The sequence below is a fragment of the Lissotriton vulgaris genome, chromosome 9, assembly GCF_964263255.1.
Source record: "Lissotriton vulgaris chromosome 9, aLisVul1.2, whole genome shotgun sequence".
Lineage (NCBI taxonomy): Eukaryota > Metazoa > Chordata > Amphibia > Caudata > Salamandridae > Lissotriton > Lissotriton vulgaris.
In genome coordinates, this window is record NC_141697.1 from 546,434,988 (window position 1) to 546,455,267 (window position 20,280).

Genomic DNA, 20,280 nt, shown 5'->3' on the forward strand with positions numbered 1-20,280 from the left:
GTTATTTCATGCCTGTTCAGTTAGTGATGGGTGGATTGTTGCTGTGGACTGATACATAATTGGGTGATGAACATGACCTATAACATTTTTATTCAATGTGAGCACAAGCATTTCAATCAAATCAAAAGATAGCTTTATTCGGGTTCAAGTTTGTAGAATCCATAAAAGCGCATTTAAAAAGTTTTTCAAATTACATACAGAATAAAATTTAACATGTCCATATAAGATCAAAGTAATTATAATCATAAACAAAGTTGAAATTAGTACAGAGTGTCGAGATCAATTCATTGATAGTCTAAATCTCATCGTATCTTTTAAAAACATAGATACAGCGTATAATGCAACTCATCCTCCAGCATTTGCAATCTCAATAGGGACAGTTCTGCATTGTCTTAGCCCCCATTTCTTAAGTAATAAAAATAAGTATTTTTTCCTTATTGAGGTGTAATATTTGCAAAACAATATAGAGTGTAGTGTGGATTGATGAGAGGTGCCGTCACACGGGCACAGAATTAATGTCTTAGACCAAGTATTTGTAACCGGGAAGGTCAATAATCTGAAAAAACTCCATCCCCTAAAGCGTGTTTAGAGCATCCGTGTGTAACTGCTCTTAGTACACACTAGATAATGCTGTATACCCTTGTTATGTAGCATTAATTGATTCTGAATCACCAAACTTTTCTTACCCTCTATTTGCCACCTTTTATTTTCTAAGAAGATGAGACAGATTTCCTTCAACTTTTTCCTAGGCATTACTGCCATAGATGGCGGATTATCAAAGAATTCTGAGTGCCCTATGTCTGTTAAAAATTTGTTTCACATAGGTAACCCATTCTATATTTCGGCATTTCAATCAGTTTAAGGGAATTATGCAGCCTGTATCCTCTTAGATTGACTGCCTAACTTTTGAGTGTCCTAATATTATTAATCGTGTGGGTCAGAGGGATTATATATTCCATTGTGTGTGTGTGTGTGTGTATTTATATTCCTTGTGTTCGGTCACATGAGGTGTGTGTGTGTGTGTGTATGTATGTATATATATATATATATTTCACTCCTCCTTGCCTCGGAAAGCAGCCACCGCCTCCAGACCAACGGGTGTCTCGCCTGAATCGGTGCCGGGTCTCTCGAAATTTCCTTATCAACGAGCAGAAAAACCACACGATGGCGAGACTGTGTGCCAGACAAATAAGTTTATTTGCCAACACTCGGACGCGTTTCGCCTGTCCCGCAGGCTTGTTCACCAAAGTTACAATGAAAACAATCACCATTTTAAAGTGCAAAGTCATGGGTCACATGATCGGGACCAACAAGTAACAGTTACAATAGAAGAAAGACTAATGGTTTCTCTATTACAAAACTTGATATAAACACTATTGGCAGTTTGTCTTGTCATTACACCCAACAATTTTAAACGCTTTTGCCTGTAGTCACATTACATCAAAACCTACATTATAAAGAGGTATTAACTGTTGGACGCGCATTCAATAGTATAGCGCATGCGCCGCCTGCTCGTGTGTTTTTGTACTTTTTTGCTTTTTTTCAACTGGCTGTGCTTTATTTACGTACAAACACAAGAACATTAACACTCGTGTTCGCTGCTCACACGATCCTTTAGGGACTTGATGCTCTTGTCCTAATGCCAATAGTGCCCAAGTGGGCTACCATGCAAACGTGAGGTGCAACCACTATAATCTGGTTACACTGTGACAATTTGTTGTTTTTTTACGTTAATACTTTAGCTGTTATTTTTGTTAATAATGTTGCCAATGTAGCCCAAGTGGGCATATACATTTAAGGATTCCCGATCCTTCCCTATAATAAATGTGCCTCACCTAAACAGATACCATAGAAAATTAATTAAAAACAACTTCATGGTAGGAGCGGGATTCATCAACCTGCCCCCCCCCCCCCCCCATGACCCTACCGACAAACAATCAGATATCAAAAAAAATTCATGCAATCTAATTCAATGTACAACTGTTAAAGACCTGTTCAAGTCCACATCTAGAGGTGTGTTTTCAGATCTTCCTCCAAATTCAGGCCCCATGGGGCTTTGGCATTAAGTTTCCAGGATATACCTGGATTCCAGACGCCTACGTTTTTGTAGGCGGTCCCCACCCCGAATGCTGTAAGGAATTACATCAATGACATAATAGCAGAGCCCTGCTACATCTTTATTGTGGAATGCTTCAAAGTGTCGAGCCACCGGGTAGGTTTGGTCTGCATGATTGATAGCCCTCAATTGCTGTAAAATTCGGACATGCACTGGATGGATTGTGCTGCCCACATACCTCAGCCCACAAGGGCACTGGAGCACGTAGACAGCATGGTCCGTTTTGCAGTTATAGAAGCCTTTTATTTGCTTCACTCTTTTGGATACACCTGCCTGGTATGTGCGTGTGTTCACTCCCACTGAACACGCTTTACATTTTGTGCATTTCAAGAATCCTGGTTTCTTCTTTAGCCAGTCTGCCCCACTTTTCTGTTTTTGATTTACTGCCGGTAGCATGTTAGAAACCAGCATTTGCTTAAAGGATCTAGCTTTCCTAAAGGTAATCTCAGGTCTCTTTTTCACCATACTCTGCAGCACTGGATCATTGGCTAGAAAATGCCAATGCCTGTTAATTATTCCCCCTTACTGCCTTATGCTTTTTGTTGTAGGTTGTTATCATCCTTACTTGATTTACTGGTTGCTCTTCTGCATTAACCTGGGGAGATTTTTTGAACAGAATATCTTCTCTACTTCTGATTTTGGCTTTGCGGATGGCACTTGTGATGTTGGAGTGCGAATAACCCCTGGATTTAAATCTCTTCTCCAGGGTGTTAAGTTCCCTCTCTAAGCCCGTTGCATCACTGCAATTACAAATTGCACGCAGACTCTCCCCATAGGGGATGCTCCTAATGAGGCTGTTGGGATGGAAACTGTCCGCGTGTAGCAGTGTGTTCCCTGCTGTAGGTTTCCTGAATAATTGAGAGTGGAGTCGACCATCTTTTATATAGATTGTTAAATCCAGGAAATTAAGGGAAGTGGCACTAATCTCACTGGTGAATTTGAGGTTAAGGTTGTTGGACTGTATTCTCCTTACAAACCTCTGTGCACTTTCCTACGTGCCTTTCCATACCACAAATAGGTCGTCTATGTAACGATTCCACTGCAGTATGTGGTCCCCCCATTCTTTGTGGAACTCCGCCCAGATCACCTGCTCCTCCCACCAGCCCATATGCAAATTAGCATAGCTGGGGGCGAAGCAGGTGCCCATCGCGGTCCCACATATTTGTTTATACAGTGAGGACTCAAAAAGGAAGTAATTGTTGTTCAGACAAACTGATGTCATAGCCACCAGCATCTGTGAGTGCAGCCAGAGGTTGATTGGTCTCTCCTTGAGTGCATGTTTAATGGCTCTTAAGTCCATCCTCATGCCTGATGCTGGTGTAAAGTGTTGTGACATCAATGGTCATGAGGAGGTAATCATCTTCCCAAGGAAGATCATAGATCTTCAGCAGGAAATCTCCAGAGTCTTGGACATAAGAGGGAAGTTGCCTCACCAAGGGGCATAGAAAAGCATCTATAAACTTGGAAGTATTCTCCAATGCCCCCCCGATAGCGGAAATTATAGGCCTTCCCGGGGGATTTTCAGGGCATTTATGCACCTTAGGGATTAGGTAAAACACTGGTGTTACTGGATTACAAATTTTAAGAAAATGCAGTTCCTCTTTGGAGATTAAACTCTGACCATACCAATCCTGCAATTGCTTATTATACTTGTCAAAATTCTTGGTCATTTCCACCTCCTTTATTTTGACATAGTTTCTCCTGTTGTTAAGCTGTTTATAGCTCTCAGTTAAGTACCTCTCCCTGTCCCACAGGACAACATTTCCCCCCTTGTCTGCATCTCGTACAATACAGTTGTTATTAGACTTCAACTTTTTAATTAAGGCAAAATACTCCTTTTCCTGCTTAGAAAACGTTTTATGTTTTACACTGGTGCACTTTTCAAGATTCTTTAGATCATTTACCACCAGCTCATGAAAGATATCAACAGTGTCTCTCACATTCAAAGGAGTGAATTTAGATTTTAACTTAAATTCAGTGTTCACAGTCCTTGCAATGTCCACATTCTGCCCCCTCGCCACCTCTCTGGCTAGGCTACTCGTGACCTCCGCTTCCCAAACACAAAGGGTTGGCAATTTTGGTGGCCTCTCTTGCCTCAGCGGGCAGTGGCAGCTGCCCCACGAGCTGACATTGGGGTGTGCGGGTCCTGGTGTCCGGGCAGCGTACTCGACTATCCTGTGCATCACTGCAAGGAGCTCTTGCCTGCTCGTACCCCAGTGGACTCTGGGTGAGGTGGGGCTGTGTGTCCGAAGAGCTGCCTGCTGTGACTGACACATTCATACATGTAGTTAGGCAAATAACATATGGGACAGAAAACGCAAATATAGGCCTGCTCGTACATATCATCCCCCCCCCCCCCCTCCCCTCTTTGTGAATGCAAGCTGGGGAGCTGGGGAGTGGTGGGACTTTGGCGGGTGCTGATGCCTTGGAGTGAGTTGAAATAAACATAACAGATTTGCTGCCTGCCAGGGCTTGCTTCATGGAAGATGGGTAAGGCAGATGTGCAGGAAGCCAAACTGTCTTTTGAAAACCGCTGCCAAACCACAATAATGAAACTCCCAGTTGATTACTCCTTGCTGGGGCGAAGTGGCGGGATGGACCTGACCCCGGAACTGGGCATCAAGACCATGTCTCTGGATCTGAAGCATAGCCCCACAACCATTGACACGAAAATGGACTTCATAGTGGATAGTGTTGACCCCTTCACAGAAAAGGTTGACAAGCATTAAGACCAGATCAATCATCTTGAGTGGCACACCTCTGAGGTGGATGATGGCTAGTCCATTCGTTGACAGAGAACATTTTTGTGAATGGAGAATATCCTAGAGGTGATATGCAATAAAAATGAAGACTTAGAGGTGCGCTCGAAAAGGAACAACCTTCCGATTTTGGTGGTGCTTCAATCGACACCCATGGGAAGAATGTAGGACTACGTTGAGGACATGCTCCAGGCCCTCTTTGGTGAGATGCTCTCGCCATGATCTCTGTAGAGCGAGGCCATAGATCTCTTCGGCTGTGGCCTCGCCCGGGGACTCTAGCCCATCCTATATTAGCTTGTTTATTGAGCTACAAAGACCACAATGTAGCCCTATGCTTGGCGAGTGAGAAGCGGACGCTCCAGAACCAGCAAAACTAAATATCCTTAAACCCAGATTTCACGATGCAGTGCAGGTCAGCAGAAAAGACTTCCTGCCAAGTAAGCACATCTTCCAGCTAACCAACGCTAAATACCCTATGCTGCTCCCTTCTAAACTTTGGATACTTCACCGAGGGAATACGCACTTCTTTACTGACCCCACCTCTGCGGCTAAGTTTGTCAAGTCAATCCCGACAAGGAAGGAGGACTCTTCTGGTTCTTTGCAAAGAATCGGAGTGCCTTAGGGACGACTAGCTACATTCTGCCACTCCTTATTGCGCCCTGAAGGCATACTGAGGCTGGGCCCAGCCTGGGTAGGGCCTTTCTCCCCACAGACTGGGCGAACTGTTGGTCCCATGAAGGTACACACTAGAGAGACCTCTTCAGAATCCGTTCCCCTGGCCATGCTGATTACGGTAAGAGGGGATGGTGCTGTACTGCATGGGGTGACTGTAGAGTGCACTGGGGTACCTGCCTAATTCCAATTTTAATGCACTTACATGGTGCCACCTGATGCCCCTTGACACTGGTGTCTCTGGCCACCCGGCTCGTTGAGACTGGAAGTACGCCGGACCCCTAGTTCGCCCCCACGGGATGACTCTGGCACCTTATGCAAATGAACTGTTGGATGTTACACAGAGGGAGGGTACTCCGAATTTGGACAAATTAGGGGGCGAAAGTGGGATGTGGGGGAATGTTTGTTGATTGTTTACTGCAGCCCTCTGGTTGCTCTTTCTTGTCCCTTCCCTCATGTTCACTTAGCACATAAGCAACAATTGGCATGAACAGGAATTGGCACACAGGTACACCTGGCTAGTGGTGGCTGGCTGGATCTACCCCTCACTACACACGCAATTGGTTATGGTCCTTGCCTGGAACGTTTCCAGCCTCAATGATCGGTGCAAAGCGCTGCACATCCTTGCCTACTTACAGCGACATTTGAAAGATATCTGCCTATTGCAGGAGATTCATCTCACTAAGACCACCCTAAAGAGACTGTGAGCGGGATGGGTGGGAGAAAAACATGTGGCCTATTATTCTAACTATGCACGAGGTGTGGCTATACTTATTCATAAGGGATTACCATGGTGTGCATGACATGTAGTGTGCAACCCGAAGGGGTGTTATGTGATGCTTTCTGGTGTGTTGCAGGCCACCCAGTCAAGCTGATGGCGGTGTATGGGCCAAATGTTGATGATCTTCTGTTTTTTGCAGAGGTGTGGTGTGAAGCCAGTTCCTTGTACAGTGCTGTGAGGTGGGGATTTTAATGTTGTTTTAGAGCCTGAGGTAGATTAGCCAAGTGATTCTGGGCACCCGCAACCAGGAGCGGTGGCCCAGATGCGAATGATCATAAATGATTTTGAATTGACCGACTTGTGGCGCTCCCTGCACCCAAACGCAGCTGAAGGCACGTGCATAATGGCGGCAAACACCATGTGGTCCCGCATTGACATTGATGTGTGGACCACCGTGTCTCTCACCTGCCTTGGACGTTGTCCCATCATGCCCCAGTCCTGTTTGAACTTGTCCTACCAGAGGGTCCCTCACTTGACTTTACCTGGCGACTGCCCCCTGGAGCTCAGCGAGATAACGTTTTTCGAGAGGAAATTGGAGTTCCGATATTGGAGTATTTTGAGCTCAATGAAAATCTTAAAGGGCCCGCTCCGTCTCTATGGGAGGCCTTTAAGGTGCTGATGAGAGGAGCTTGCATTGCTGAACAGGCAGGGGTACTGCATTCACTGTGAGGCTTGCTGGAGTGCCTGGAAAACGAAGTTGGGGAGTTAGAGCTCAGATACTTCTCAGATTGTAGTGTGGCGGTGCTGGTGTCCATCAGAGGCAACCTGGCAGAATAGTAAGAGGCGATGCAGAAGAAAACCCACTGCTTGAGAAAGGAGGCCGGCACACAGAGATATGGAGAGGGTGGCAGAGCGGGCAAAACATTATTGCAAATGTTGCGCAAAGCCTGGTAGAATTTTATAAGGAATATGCCCATTTACTGGTGTCAAACCTCCTCGCAATGGACAAGGACTTATTGGCTGCTGGCTCTCTCCCCTTGTCCTTGAGAAAGGACTTGATCATGGCAATACTAAAACCCGTAAAGACCCCCGGCGCGCCAATACGTACTGCGCTTCATCGTTGATAAACATGGATAATAAAATCCTCGCCAAACTGATCACATTGAGGCTGCTCCCAAAAAAAGTGCAGCCGGACCAGGTGAGATTTGTCCACGGTAGGTCTACCTTGCAAAATATGTGCATCTTTTTTCCCTCCTTCACACCATCGAGCCGACCCTGACCACAGTGGCAGTGTTCCTGGATGCTACCAAGGCATTGTTTGCTGGAGTGGCCTTATCTCTTTGCTCTACTATCACACATTTAAGTGAGCTCTCAATTAGAGTGGCTGATTGGGCTATTGTATAGTCAACTGGTCGCGCGGATACTCGTCAATGGCATAATCACGCCTTCCTTTACGCTGACAAGCGGGACTCTGCAATGATGCCCCCGTCACCTATTGTGATGGCCATGGAGCCGATTGTGGCACGACTGAGGCAACACCGGCTTGGCTTTAAGTCCACGTGGGATCCTTGTATCCATGTACTCTGACGATGTGGCACTCTAGAACTCCTGCGAGCCCTGAAAGATCTGCCAGTTCTTAGTGACACCTTTTATTGACGTCTTATGTCCAACCTTACGTCAAACACTGCACCTTCCAGGTATAAATATACCAGCGTTTGCCTTAAGCAACACACAGTGGTTTGGAGCAGAGCGGCTATCTATTTATCCGAAGCCCAGCTGATGCGAGTGCCGAAGGAAGCCGTCCCTCCCATTTGACGCACTGAGGAAGGCGCTGTCTTTTTCTCCTGCCGAGAAAATCCAGCTCCAGTGTTTCCAGTCACCCTGGCGGGTTACTGGGAGATCCAGTCCTGAGAACGAGATACAAGACCTCCTTCATTCTAAAACCAAGGTACGGAGCTGATTAGACCCTTAGAGAATTCCTGATTCAGATTCTTGGCAAAACTAACTTAATTTAAGCTTCAACTCCCTTACTCCTTCCCATGTACTAGGCTTACGTTAGGTACACTGGAGTAGGCGTATTTAGAAGCACCAGTTAAGTACGTTTAGTCAACTTTTATCATTGTATGTAATTGTATATATTTTATCCGTTTTAAGTATCATATGGCTCAGAAACCATATCAATGCTTTTACAGTATTATTTCATAATACTCATTTTACTGTATGCACTTTACTTTATAACAAGTATTGCAATTGTGGCAATTAATTTCTCTTGCATGAGAAAGAAGACTGCTCAATAAATAACACCTTTTATTGAAAACGCCTGTCTATCTATTTCTCTGCACTCTGGTGAAACTAAGTATGCACGGTTGACTGAGTGAAATAGTTATCTATTATTTTCACACAACTCTGGAGATATACTCCTTATTCTGGGGGAGCAAAGTTGTCATGTTTATGCGGTTGTCAGAAGCTAATCCCTTCTTGTCTAATCAGGGAAGTTAACGCCTCCCTGTTCATTCGAGAAAGTTTCTAGTGACCTCTGAGCTAGCTGGCATACCTAATTAAGTCTAACATATTCAGTAGAGACCTAGTCGACCTCAGTCCTACGTCTAAACTGCCGTTTGTTATTCCAATGCGCAGAGCCTATTGGGAACATAGGAACTACACTACACAACCGAGATCCGCTGATCAAGAAATTCACTGACTTGTCCGGTGTCATGATTAACTAGACGAAGTCCATCCTGTTCCCCTTAACAGACACAATACCGAAATTCTCCACTGAATGCCAGATTGAGTGGGTGGCTGGCGCTGTCCAGTACCATGAGATTTGGCTTAGTAGGGATGTAGATGATCTCTGGAGGGACAATTATGGCCGATTGATGACTTGGCTGGATGAACATATGGAGAGTTGGCGGGGACTCTCTCTCTGTTTCACACAAAGACTGGCCGTTGCCAAGATGGTGATTTTTCCGAAATTCCTTTATCTTCCTGCTTCCCCTGCCATTCTATTTCAGACATCAACTTTGATTGCAATTGGTGTCCCACACGTGGGCTGGAAGTCAACCCCAGATAGCCTGGGAGGGGCTGACACTCCCCTTCAAGCAGAGGTGCCTCGGTGCCCCAGATATGGATCGCTACTATTACTGCACCCAGGCACAATTTGTGCACTAATGGCTCTTTCCCACACAATTCCAAGCTCACGCGTGTCTTGAGCATGATCTTCTGCACCGTGGCCCCTACAGATGGCTCTCTTCCAGTCGTCCATGAGCGTGAGTTGATACAGTGGCTTGCATGGTGTGGGAATGGTGGGAACTCATGTGGAGTGCCAAACTGGATCATTCTGTTGACTATGTCGGTGTCGCTTATAGAAACACAAAACATACAAGATGATGAACGGAATGTTGCACAATGGCAAAACATTCACCCCCCAGTCCCAGATCTGGGTTTAATCCATCGCTATTTTGCTCACCAAGCCACCCTAGTTCAGACATGGCCATATGCAAATCAGTCTTGACCCTGTGCCTCATGGGAACAGTCCAGCCCGAACTGCCAAGCCATATCTTCCCTGGACAGGAATCAAGCATCCTAGGGCCGGTTTCTGGCTATTAGCCGTCTTCAGCCGGGATAGCTTGAATCCAGTGGCTTAGTGAGCACCTGACCCACGTCTGGGCATACCCTTCCCACATAGGGTGAACAGCAAAACACACAAGATGATGGACGGAATGTTGCACAATTGCAAAACATTCACCCCCAGTCACAGATCTGGGTTTAATCCATTGTTATTTTGCTCACCAAGCCACCCCAGTTCAGACATGGCCATATGCAAATCAGTTTTGACCCTGTGCCTCATGAGAACAGTCCAGCCCGAACTGCCAAGCCATGTCTTCCCTGGACCGGAATCAAGCATCCTAGGACCAGTTTTTGGCTATCAGCCGTCTTCCGCTGGATAGCTTGACTCCAGTGGTTTAGTGAGCACGGGACCCACGTCTGGGCATACCCTTCCCACATAGGGTGAACAGCAAAACACACAAGACGATGGACGGAATGTTGCACAATGGCAAAACATTCACCTCCAGTCACAGATCCGGGTTTAATCCATCGTTATTTTGATCACCAAGCCACCCCAGTTCAGACATGGCTATATGCAAATCAGTCTTGACCCTGTGCCTCTTGGGAACAGTCCAGCCCGAACTGCCAAGCCATGAGCAAAATAACGATGGATTAAACCCAGATCTGTGACTGGGGTGAATGTTTTGCCATTGTGCAACATTCCGTCCATCATCTTGTGTTTTGCTTATAGAAACATCCCCGATTTCCATTATTTGGGATGCAGGTACCCACAGTAGATTACACTACATTCATCTTACCTCAATGGGATCAACATACCTAGATGGCCAATTTGTAGCACCACAGCTAATGCCATTATCCTATACAACTTCAAGTCTTACCAGTTGAGAGCGGCAGCCCGGGCAGCTCCCTGCTTGGTCCCGGAGGTCCCACCTGTTTTCCAGTTACTCAAGACGACCCTCGCTTCCCTCTTGCTCTGTAAATTGATGACAACGCTATATACTGGAATGCCGGAGAGCGCACCTGTGTGGGCTCCTGCTGGCTGCGAAGCATGAGACAACGACCTAACGCCTCCCCTCACTGACGAACAATGGTAGTAATGCTGTGCTTAGGTGTGTGTCGCTGTCTCCTAACTATCGACTTCGTCTTATACATTTTAAATACTTACAGAGGCTATATCGCCCACCAGAGAGGCTGCATAAAGCGGGACTGATTGCGGATGGGCTTTGTGATGTGCAATGTGGGACACTTTGAGCTAATTTTTTAACACTTGCTTGGGACTGCCCAAATGTGAGGCGGTACTGGGATGCAGTATTTGAGATGCTGGAGAAGATTACAGGGCATGCGCTGGAACAATCCCCGCATCTCGCACTGTTGAGTTATGTGAGGGACGTGCCACCGGAGAGGTGTAGGCTGACAGCGATGCTCCTGTAGGTTGCAAGTGGTGATAGCTGGGGGCCAAAGCACAATTCCGCACGTGGCGGACTGGCTTAAGGATGCAGCATTCTGCCAGGGGCATCTGAATAATTACTGGGAACTGATGCCGATTCGGGCTCGCACCACAGATATACGGTCCCCCTTGAAAGTATACTTACAAGCTCAGGCTGACCAGGAGGTTTTAACTGCTGACGGTGCAGCAACTCCAGAGGAGCCCGCTCCTGCAGTCGAGCGGACCCGGCGTCCCTAGGGTTGGTGTCACCCAGTGCAGGTAATTCATGGTGTCACCCCCTCACGACTTACCCCATGAATCCATGATGTCCCCCAGATACCCTTACACAGTCCCCCACATCTTCCTCATCAGAGCCGAACGCTCAAGTTTACCAGTTCGATGTGTGTGCAGGTCATTCAGTCCAGGTGCATTCTGGTACTTGTAGTCACACGTTTAACTGAATGAAGAAGACTGCCAGGACAAGAATGTAAAACAAAGCCCAGATTTTGGGGAATTCTCAGGTTTACGTCAGATCGTACACACCCTAAGTAACCTGGAGAGAAGTGAACTTGCAGTTACAGAGACTAATGGCGGGGCCACTGGAATTATCTCATTTCTGTGTAAATGTGGGTTTACCGCACTTGCCACATAATTCACTGCCGGATGCATTAAATGCACATTTCACAAAAAAATGTGCTTCTTTAGTTCACATGGATCAAACGTCACTACAGGAGATAAACACAAATGCTGCTACACAGTGGGGCCTGCATACAAAGGTGCACTGGTCTCCTTTTAGTTGCAAATTGCTCTTTTCATGTGCTAAACTGGTAATTTTGAGGTGAGACGCCTACGTGGCAGCACAGTGTGCGTCGCTCTAGGCCACTATTAGGCCAAATGTTCCTTTTCTTGCCACATAATTCAGTCGGTGTTCCTATGGGGACCGAGGAGATTTCACGACAGGCAGCCGGGGCTGAGCAGTGCCAGCCATGTCAGGCGTGACATGCAACCTCTTCTGCCCCGTCTCTGGCGGGCTGCCGGGGAAACCCGGCTGCTGGGAAGCCTCGCCGTTCCTCTGGGGTAACCAGGCCAGCCCCTGGTTCCATCTTTCCAAGTCCCTGACGCGTCTCCCTGGGTCTGAGGGGGTGCGTTAGAAGGAGGCGCTGGTTGCCCCAGGGACCTTCGACGGGCCCAGGGAGCCCCTCTAGCGCCCACTCGCAGGGGCTATCTTGCCAAAGCTCTAGCACCAAACACTCTTCTCTTCCCCTCGCGCCTCCTTCTTTCATTACCAATTGCTTCCCTCTACTCCTTCTTTCTACTCCACTAAATCTTTCTCCCTTCGCTCTCCCTACTTCTCCATTTCATTTATTTTGCCTTGTCACTCCAGGTCTCTTTTACTTGCTTTGCCATCTACCCTCTCCTATGTTCAGTTTAGTTCCTTTCGAACCCTTCTCTTCCGGTCTTCCTCATCGCTGGGTCTTCCTTCCCTTTTCTTTCCCTTTCCTCTTTCGTCTTTCATCTTTTCTTTTTCTTTTCTCCTTTTTCCCTTCTCCTTTTTCCTTTCCACTTTCTTTTTCTTCTCATCGCTGGGTATTCCTTTCCTTTTTCTTTTTTCCTTTCTCCTTTCTGCATTCCCCTTTCCTTTCCTTCTCTCCGTCTTCCCCTTCCCCTCACCTTTATAGTCTAATGTTGGCATCAACTCTTTTATTTAATACATGTGACCCCCACCACCTCTTGCCTGTGCGCGTGGATGAAAGCTCTGCGCCAAGAAGTGACTTCTCATTACAAAATGCATAATTTATTTTAACTTTTCGCCGTGAGCTGATATTTCTAGATCTCTTATCTTGCCATCTCTCCCTGTGAGAGTTAAATGGAATGGACAGTGAGATATTTTTTCCTTTCAGTGTAGGTATACTGATGTTTTAAGCTTTAATCTGAAAACAGGATTAACACATTTTGGATTTGGATCACTGTTTGCCCCACTCAGGACTGCTTCCTCTACTGCACCATTCAATCAGGTGTTCTTGGTCAATATATAGGATGTCTACTGTTTAACCAGATATACCGGTCTAGAAAAGGCATTCACACATAGTTCCTGCATTTCCAACCTACTCTCTTGTGGACTGTGCTAAAATTGTATAAAATATTCCCCTTGTCTTTTTTATGTTAGATCCAGTATAAGCTAAAACCCATTTAGCTCATAAATAGCTTGCCCTTTGCTTAAACTTACCAAAAAATACATCTGCTCTTGTTCTCCAAAACCTTTGGTTTCATGCAAATAGTATGGGAGACACTGACCCCATTATGGTTTCAGAAAATGTAAAGGTATTCCTGCTAGGGAAGAAGGATCCTTAACAAGAAGTGGATCAAACCATATGGTGTGTTGATCATTCTTCCCTTTTCCTAAAGAGATCTCTCAATTGGATCCATCAGGAAAGATATCCTTCTTTGCTGCTATTACCCCTCTAAATCCTTCACAAGTGTAGGCGTGTCTACATTGGTTGTACCTGAGGAAATTTGCATGTGAACTGCTTCAAACTAAGTATAATCTGCTGATTTTTTTATTTTGCAGTGACTGAGAATAGTTAGGTGGTGACAAAAGAGTCTGCTGACAGAAGGAACCAATTATTGATATTTGTTAGACAGTTTATATGATCATCCATGCATGCGTCCATTATGTTCTATGGACTATGATGTGAGGAGTCAGATGTGAGCCTTCCTCCTTTTATGCAACAAACAAAAAAATTAAGGAGGTAGTATGCATTTATTCTCAGCAATTGTCATTGAGTCTGGCCGCATCCCAGCCCATCAATTTTGTTTACTATGCTGCTCTAGACCTAGACCAGCCTTATGCAAATCTGTCTTTGTTCTGCTCTTAAACAGTCCAAGACAAACTGCTCAACCAGGTTCCCTCCAGACAGGCATACAAGCAACTTCTGATTTAGAACATCTACTGCAGCAAACAACAAAGCGAGTGATAATCAGTGACCAAAATGAGTGCAGTAGAATCCTTGATTGTGACGGGTGTGCAAAGATTTGGGTTTTGTGCTGATTGTGCCATAGGGCTGAAGCAGCACCTCACCAATGACACTCAAATGGGACGAACAATGGATGTGGCGGCTTTGAGGGAAGCAGCAGTACCACCATCCCATTTTGGCCTTTACTGGCAATTACCCCAGCTCTCTTTTCTCGCTTCTGTGATGAAGGATGCCTGAGATCTGACAATAAAATCTTTTCACATATGTACCTTCTGAGTTCACTGAACACCTTTAGGGATAGGAGTTTTTGTATAATCTGTCTCCCAAGATCGAACCCCTTGAAATAATGTCAGTTTTTTCAGAAAATATCACACAGTGAATAGAAGCACCAAGAGATTTGTCTCCATGGCAGGCAGTATGAAGCCAAGCTGTGTAATGTGGCAGGAGACACCTGATCACAGAGGTCTGGTGCACCTGAGGAAGAGGCTTCTTCCTCCAAGATTCACTGAGGTCCCTTTGAAGACCACCATTTGAAGACCACCATAGAGGTATATTGAAAACGATGTGACAAATGCAGACTCTCTCTGTTTCCAGTCAACATTGAGGACTTTGATATCAAGTAAGGGACAATTTCTGCTCACTTACCATTGAGGAGTCTGTCAACATAAAGAACCCATTTGTTCCCTGAAGAAAATGAGTGTTAGACGTTGAGATAGCCTTCTACTTCAAGTAGGACAATCAGCAAGGTAGTCTTCAAGTGTTCCTACATCTGAATAAGAGTACTTCCAGATATGCCGCCCTTAAAAACTGAGTGCCTCAGTAATGCTTATTGCCATCGTTCCCGACCCCAGTTCTTCTTCAGACTCCACCAAGAGAAATGGCAGCCATTACTTGGACTCCTCTGACGCCTTGTTCGTTGAGGAACTCTTTCAGTTATCTAAAAGCTAAGACACCGTTGCAAAGAAGTGTTACTACCACAAAGAGAAAAAGAATAAGATGATTTATTCCCAGATGGCAACGTTTGCGGGGCATCATTCTTCTTGAAGAGCATACATGCATCAGTAAGTGTGAATTATTGTAGAACATCTGTTTGTGTGTATATGCCAGTTTCATGGAATAGCAGCTGATAAAGGCTTGTCTACAGATGTGCAAAATACTCCCCAACTCCGAGTGACTCTTAAAGAGCATCCCTTGAGCTTCAGCATCACCCACAACGTTGTTAGGAAAATAGCAGCAAAGCTGAAGGTTTTTATATGACTGCTCACACCAAGACCTCAGTCATTTTAGAAACATTCAATATCTGACAATACCAAAACCTATGCCTTCTTTAATCTCCCAGCCCTAAAAGAACTATCATTGGAACTATTTTTTTTTAATTCATGTTTCTTCTGAAGCTTTAAGGAGACTTGCGCATGAGCAAATGGCACAAGAAAATAAATAAGCAGGAAAAGAGGCCGATGTATTGGGGAGAGTAAGAGCTACTAGGCTTTAAGTGTGGGTAGAGGTAGTAAGTTTTAGGGAGGGATATGTGTACTATGGTAGAGATATTGCACTTGAGCATAGGCATGATCAAGTACTTGTTATAGATATGGGGAGAGGTAGTCGGGTATGAATATGGTTATAGATACTAGGGGACAGCATGAAGTCTGGAAAGAGTCTAGATATGCTATAAAAGGATAAGGAGAGAAACACATTATTTGGGTTCATATTGACGGAGAGGCAAACAGGAAGAGGAAAGAGCTTGGGGTTTCCTGCATAAAAAGAAACAAAGTATCTGTACTATACTAGAAGCATAGGTTATGTTTACAATATGAAGGAAATTCACCAGGATGAATGTAACATCCTGGGAATACCAGTCATTTGAAAACAAATGAGGTAAAATGTTTCTGGAGAAAGTTCTCGAGAGCAAGTAAGTATCCTTGAGGTTGTTTTTCGCCAGAAGCACATACAACTTTCGTGTACTGAGCATTCAAGTCCCTCAATAGCAGGAGCCACAGCGAAGACAACTGTTTCTGCAACTAAGGCCAACAAGAGGAAGACTAGGTTAACCTACTTATGCAATAGCAGGAAACCTCCAGCAGGAGGAAAACAGTGACTCCCTTCTTGCTCTTCTGTTAGCCACTCTAGTGGGAGAATCTGTTTGAATCCTTTACCAGAGTGGCACAAAAAGGAAGGGTTTAATTTGTTCTAGAAGACCTCTCCATCTCCTTTGATCCTCACCAAAGTGCAGGTACTAATACTTGTAGTGTTTTACTAATTACCGTTCGGCTTTCTGTTCATTAAGCTTGCTTTCAAAGTTTGTCTATGCGGCCACTTTGGTACTTAGTTTATGTCCAGTGGTGAATGACTCCCTTAAATCATCTGCTCTCTTTGGCCTGCTTTTGCTTCCTATATTATCTCACCTGGCCTCTGCATGTGTTGTACTAGCTGATCTCTTTAGGCTCTGTAGATTACTTGACAGACTAGGAGTTGTTCTGGCCATGGTTTAATGACTTGTGCAAGTTGGTTGAGCTGTAGGAAATGCCCAAAGTTAATCAAGGTTAGTTTGTTTTGTCCACGAGTCCAGTCTTACCACTTTTGGCACTAATCTTTTAAAATGCATTGAAAATTATGTGTTTATTCTTGAGAATTAAATTCTCCCCGTTTAAAGAAATTCTTTCCATTTGACGTGGACCAGCTGTGAATGACTCCTTATCCCATGCCTTCATCCAGTCTTTCATTAACACTTTCCTTTTCCCTTGCAGGATGTCATTGGCTGTGTGTGCGTGAATCCAGGACGACTGACGAAAGGTCAAGTTGGTGGAACGTATGGGCGGCTCTTTATTAAGAGGGAAGATCCTGGGACAGAGAAGCGGAAAAGCCCCTGTATTTCAGCCCAAGTAGTGAAAATCTGATAGGATTTCCAATTCAGTTGAATAGGACTACCTTACTCCTACTGTTCATGGAATGCCCTTCACTATTCATTATACCTGGAAAGGAAGTCTTGGTCAAACCATTTAAGAAGGGATTTCTGAAAAGAGTTGTCAGTCTCTCAGAACATATGCAAACTGGCAAGAGGGTGTTTTGCTTTTCATTGTAAGACTCAGGAATTCATTAGCAAGGCGCTATCTTCTACAGACCCCATGCCTTCTCAACAGCACTATCCGTATTCTGAATTTTCAGGTTGACCGAGAAAATGTTGAACTTTTCATAGCTCCTCCTACATCCGATCGCCATTTGGTTGTACCTTTGTATCAAAGAAGAAAAAGTAAATCTAGCATGGCATCTTGTAGTGGATGTTTCTATTGACTTTGGAGCAGTGTTGCATATTTTCCACCATTATTAACAGAGAAGGTCTTGGGAGCTCTTCTTCCAAGGTGTTCCCGGTGGATCCTACTTGACATTATTAAGCTTACCTGATGCTAAATTTTGAGGCTTCCTATCTCATTGTCATATCTGCATTTTTCGCAGTTATTTTATATCCTGCAACCAGGGAAACCTATTGCAGTCTAGAAACATACTTTACCACATTCCAGGCAGTCACAAGGACATTTTATCCATTAGGTAAATTGTGAGGTTTCCATTTATCTTAACAAATGTCAATTTGTGTGGAATACTAATCCTGGCACCATACAGATCATCTACCCAATTACCAATACCCATGATTTTCACTTTTACTTCCACATTACAAGTCAACGTAATTGAGAGAATGATACTGCAAATCTCACAATTCAGAATTAGTCTAAGCTAGGATGCTGTGTGGGACATGTCCAAAGTAGTGGTCCATTTGCAGAGGTCTGATTTTTAGACATGTGAAATGACGTTTTTGTGAATAAAAGTATTTTGATATGTAAGGTATGTTTCTTGTATTTCTGGTGAGAATAATGAAATCCGTACAGCCTAGCAAATGCAAGATGTGGCACAGCCTGTTAGATTTGCTTTAGTAGTTACACTTAAAACTTAGATATGCCCTAGGAGCAACTGTAGAGTAGTTTGCCGGTCACTATTCGAGAACAAAAATGTTATGTTGATGCTTAACCAAATATTTCAAATTAATGAGAATGTGCTTCACTGCCATGTCATTTTAACAGGTTTGTGCATTTCAAACTTCTGCAAGTCCCTCTCAACCGAGCTAGTAGGGGAGGTGGCCCAATAGTTTGGCCTCGAGTGCCAATTTCGGTGTGATTTCAATCTTATGATCTAAGTGGAGTGGGACTGTTAATTATGGATACCAATACCAGCAGATTTTCACCATTGTGTACCCCAAGGGGCCAGACTGGATACGGAAACTTTGCAATACCTCTCCAGCATTGTTGAGTTGTGGTAAGTTCTGCTTGAGCATTGTTTAGCGTCTTGGATATGGCAGGACCCGAGCCATATATATCTCCAGCCTGATCCCTTCAGGGCACGTTTTGTGCCTTTCGACTTAAAACTGTGTGGAAAATGTTCATAAAACTTCCAAATCTTGGCATATGCTTGCTATGAGCGCTGGACTTAACACAATGTATGCTCTGGGGTCAAAACCCAAGTTGAGCTTGTCCCTCTTCTTCAAGTAGTCAAAAGAAAAAGCACAAGAAGAGGCGCAGGTGAGTGAATTCCAGGCCTATCGCTGTTCTCGATTCAGCGATACGTCTCCACAATGCTCATCCCCTTTCCCTCCTCCTCACAATTCCTCACCTCCAAAACCCCATTAACGCCGGAGTTTTTGCCTGAGCTGGAGTTAGTCAGCATCACTCCCCACCAGGAGTTTGTCACAACACCAAGCTTTTCTTCAGCAATCCTGGAGTTCCTGGCACCCAGTGTAGGTCTTGCTTTCAGGCAGGCCATGCTGGCCTCGTCTGGGGCGCCTCTGTTCCATATGATGCAGCTTCAGGCCCTATGGAACCAGTGTGTTCTGTGACTGGGATACTGCCAACTGATCATTCCCTGATGCCAGTCAACCACAGACATCCTCCTCCAGGCAGTCCTCGGGCAATGGCTGGGGCTGCACTGGTAACAGGTGTCCGCCAATAGCTCCAACACCATTGCCAGCTCAGCTCTAGCTCCAATTCCAGAGAATATATCTCAAACCAAGGTATTACACTAATGCGTTAAAGAGGGAGCCAATTTGCCACTGCTAAACTTCCTTAGAGGAGGTCTGGACACTGTGAATTCGGTTTCCAGGGCCATGGGATCCTCCCTAGCAATCAGAACAAACACATGGCTTCTCTCAACAGTCTTTTCGTAGGATGTCCAGGCGGGTTTGATGGACATGGTTTTTGCTCTGTCTTACCTCTTTTGTAAAAAAAGGGTTCAAAGTGAGTCAAGCTATGGCTCGTTCCTTGGTTTTGGCATTCTGTGTCAGTTTTTTTCACAGGCCGTACCACGTTTCAGGTTTCCTCAGAAGGTGTGTCCTTTCACCAACGCTCTTGTTCAGACCAGCAGTCAACCCCATTTCTATGGCTATACAGAGGCTGTGGCAGGCTGGCTCACAAGCTCTCTTCCTCCCTGACACCATCCAGGAAGCTCCTTTAGATTTTTCTCGAAGGATCACATGTGGCCTGTGAGGAGATGGACATCGCACCATCTGGTGGCCTGGTAGGCTATAACAACTAACCAGTGAGTCCTACAAATGATATAAAGAAACTATGCCTCCCCATTTCAACAATCCCCTCCCACCATTCTCCAAGTCAGACAAACAAATCTGTATTCTCCATCTGGATGTGGTGGCCCTACTGTAGAAAGCAGTGGAGGTGTTTATCCCAGAGCAGAATAAGCAGGATGTTACTCCTAGTGCTTCCCTCGGGACAAGAAAGATGGCCTGTGTCTGACAGAGGTCTGCTTCCAATGCTGGACCAAAGGGTCATGAATTCCTTCCTGCATGGGTTCTTGCTGGGCTCTCCTTGTTCCTTTCCTTAGTATCTACCTGGCTGCGACATAGACTTCAGTCTATAACCTTCACCTGGCATTGTAGCCTCAACTCTGAAGTATGCAGGGATGGCCATTTTGTGAGATCTGTGTTGTGTTGACTTATTGGTTTTATAATCCCCTCAGACCAACTACCTCTGAGGTACTGTTTAGGTATG

The 20,280-nt window shown here is 45.1% G+C and overlaps 1 protein-coding gene across 1 annotated transcript in view; it reads left to right on the top strand.

The window, feature by feature from the left end:
- Positions 1-18,069, top strand: part of POLA2 (DNA polymerase alpha 2, accessory subunit) — a 288,530-nt gene extending 270,461 nt beyond the window's left edge. The window contains exon 18 of the mRNA XM_086938034.1: positions 16,981-18,069. Coding sequence (XP_086794160.1) covers positions 16,981-17,130 — 150 coding nt within the window. The 3' untranslated portion in view covers positions 17,131-18,069. The remainder of the gene's footprint in view (positions 1-16,980) is intronic.
- Positions 18,070-20,280: the final 2,211 nt, after the last annotated feature.